Genomic DNA, 1,175 nt, shown 5'->3' on the forward strand with positions numbered 1-1,175 from the left:
TTTTTTTTTTTTTTTTTTTTGAAGTTATGCTGACCTTTGTACAAACCACAACAGGCTATTATGGCTCCAGATTTTTCCTGAGATAAGGATAGAATCTCATTTGCCTTCAGGTAGACTTCTGTAGAAAAGTCTGATAGGCTGTGTCTTATAAAGTAAAATATTTTCATTTCTCGTAGGTGTTTGATTTTCAGTTGACCCCTGAGGACATGAAAACCATTGATAGCCTCAACAGAGACTTTCGTTATACTGAGCCTGCACAGTAAGTGTTTATCTCAATTTGTCTCCTATTGCTTCCTGTAAGTATGGGACAGAGGGGCAGGTCAATGCACATCTATGCCAGGAGAAGGAAGCTGATCTGCTGAAGCTTGAGAAATATGCCCTAGGGCTCTAGTTTTTGAGTGGGGAGGGGAGAACGAGGCAAGATTTGTTCCTCTCCCTTCCTTCCTTCCCTTGTCTTTAAACCAAGCCCTCTTGCTTTCACTATACAAGGTCAAGGACGTCATGTAATGTCTGAAGCATCCAATTGATATTCTTTTTTTGGTATCTAAAATTTACTTCTTTCTGTCTTACCACTAAAATTTCCATTTCCTCTGGCCCTTCTGTCAGGCAGGTATGCCCAAGCAATGAATAAAAGCAGCTGATGAATTGATTCCCACAGGTGTGTTAGTATTTGATAATATTTTAACATATAACCACTATCATGACAGTAAAGATGGTATTGTATAATGGAAAGAATTCAAACAATGGAGTCATAAAGTGATAGGTTTGATTCTTAGCTCTGCTTCTATTCACAAGGCTAGAATAGTAAATAATGAATAAACATTTTCCTTTTTCTTTCTAGTTTCAAAGACCACCCCAATTATCCATTTCATGAAGAATACTAATGAGAAGACATTGATCATAATTCCACCCAGAGTCTTTTATGGGTAACATTTTCAGGACACTCTTTTAAAGCTCTCTGGATAAGAGAGTTAGAAATACTAGATTTATAATGATTTTTTTTTCCCCTTGAGGGCAGTATTTACATGGAAAAAATATGAACACTTTTACCCCTTGTTGACAATTGTGAGACTGTATTCCTTGTTGGAATTAATACAATAAAGGTTCTAAATAGTCTTAACTTTTATCTTTATGGAATGGGGAGTTGGCAGATTGAATAGAGGTCTTATCCCTAG

At 36.5% G+C, this 1,175-nt stretch overlaps 1 protein-coding gene across 2 annotated transcripts in view; it reads left to right on the forward strand.

The window, feature by feature from the left end:
* Nucleotides 1–1,126, forward strand: part of LOC102478063 (aldo-keto reductase family 1 member C15) — a 90,655-nt gene extending 89,529 nt beyond the window's left edge. For both annotated transcript variants that reach the window (XM_027775705.1, XM_006158466.3), the window contains exons 8-9: nucleotides 177–259; nucleotides 842–1,126. In XM_027775705.1, the coding sequence (XP_027631506.1) occupies nucleotides 177–259; nucleotides 842–884 (126 nt within the window). In that variant the 3' untranslated portion in view covers nucleotides 885–1,126. The remainder of the gene's footprint in view (nucleotides 1–176; nucleotides 260–841) is intronic.
* Nucleotides 1,127–1,175: the final 49 nt, after the last annotated feature.

The sequence above is a fragment of the Tupaia chinensis genome, unplaced genomic scaffold, assembly GCF_000334495.1.
Source record: "Tupaia chinensis unplaced genomic scaffold, TupChi_1.0 Scaffold000598_1, whole genome shotgun sequence".
Lineage (NCBI taxonomy): Eukaryota > Metazoa > Chordata > Mammalia > Scandentia > Tupaiidae > Tupaia > Tupaia belangeri.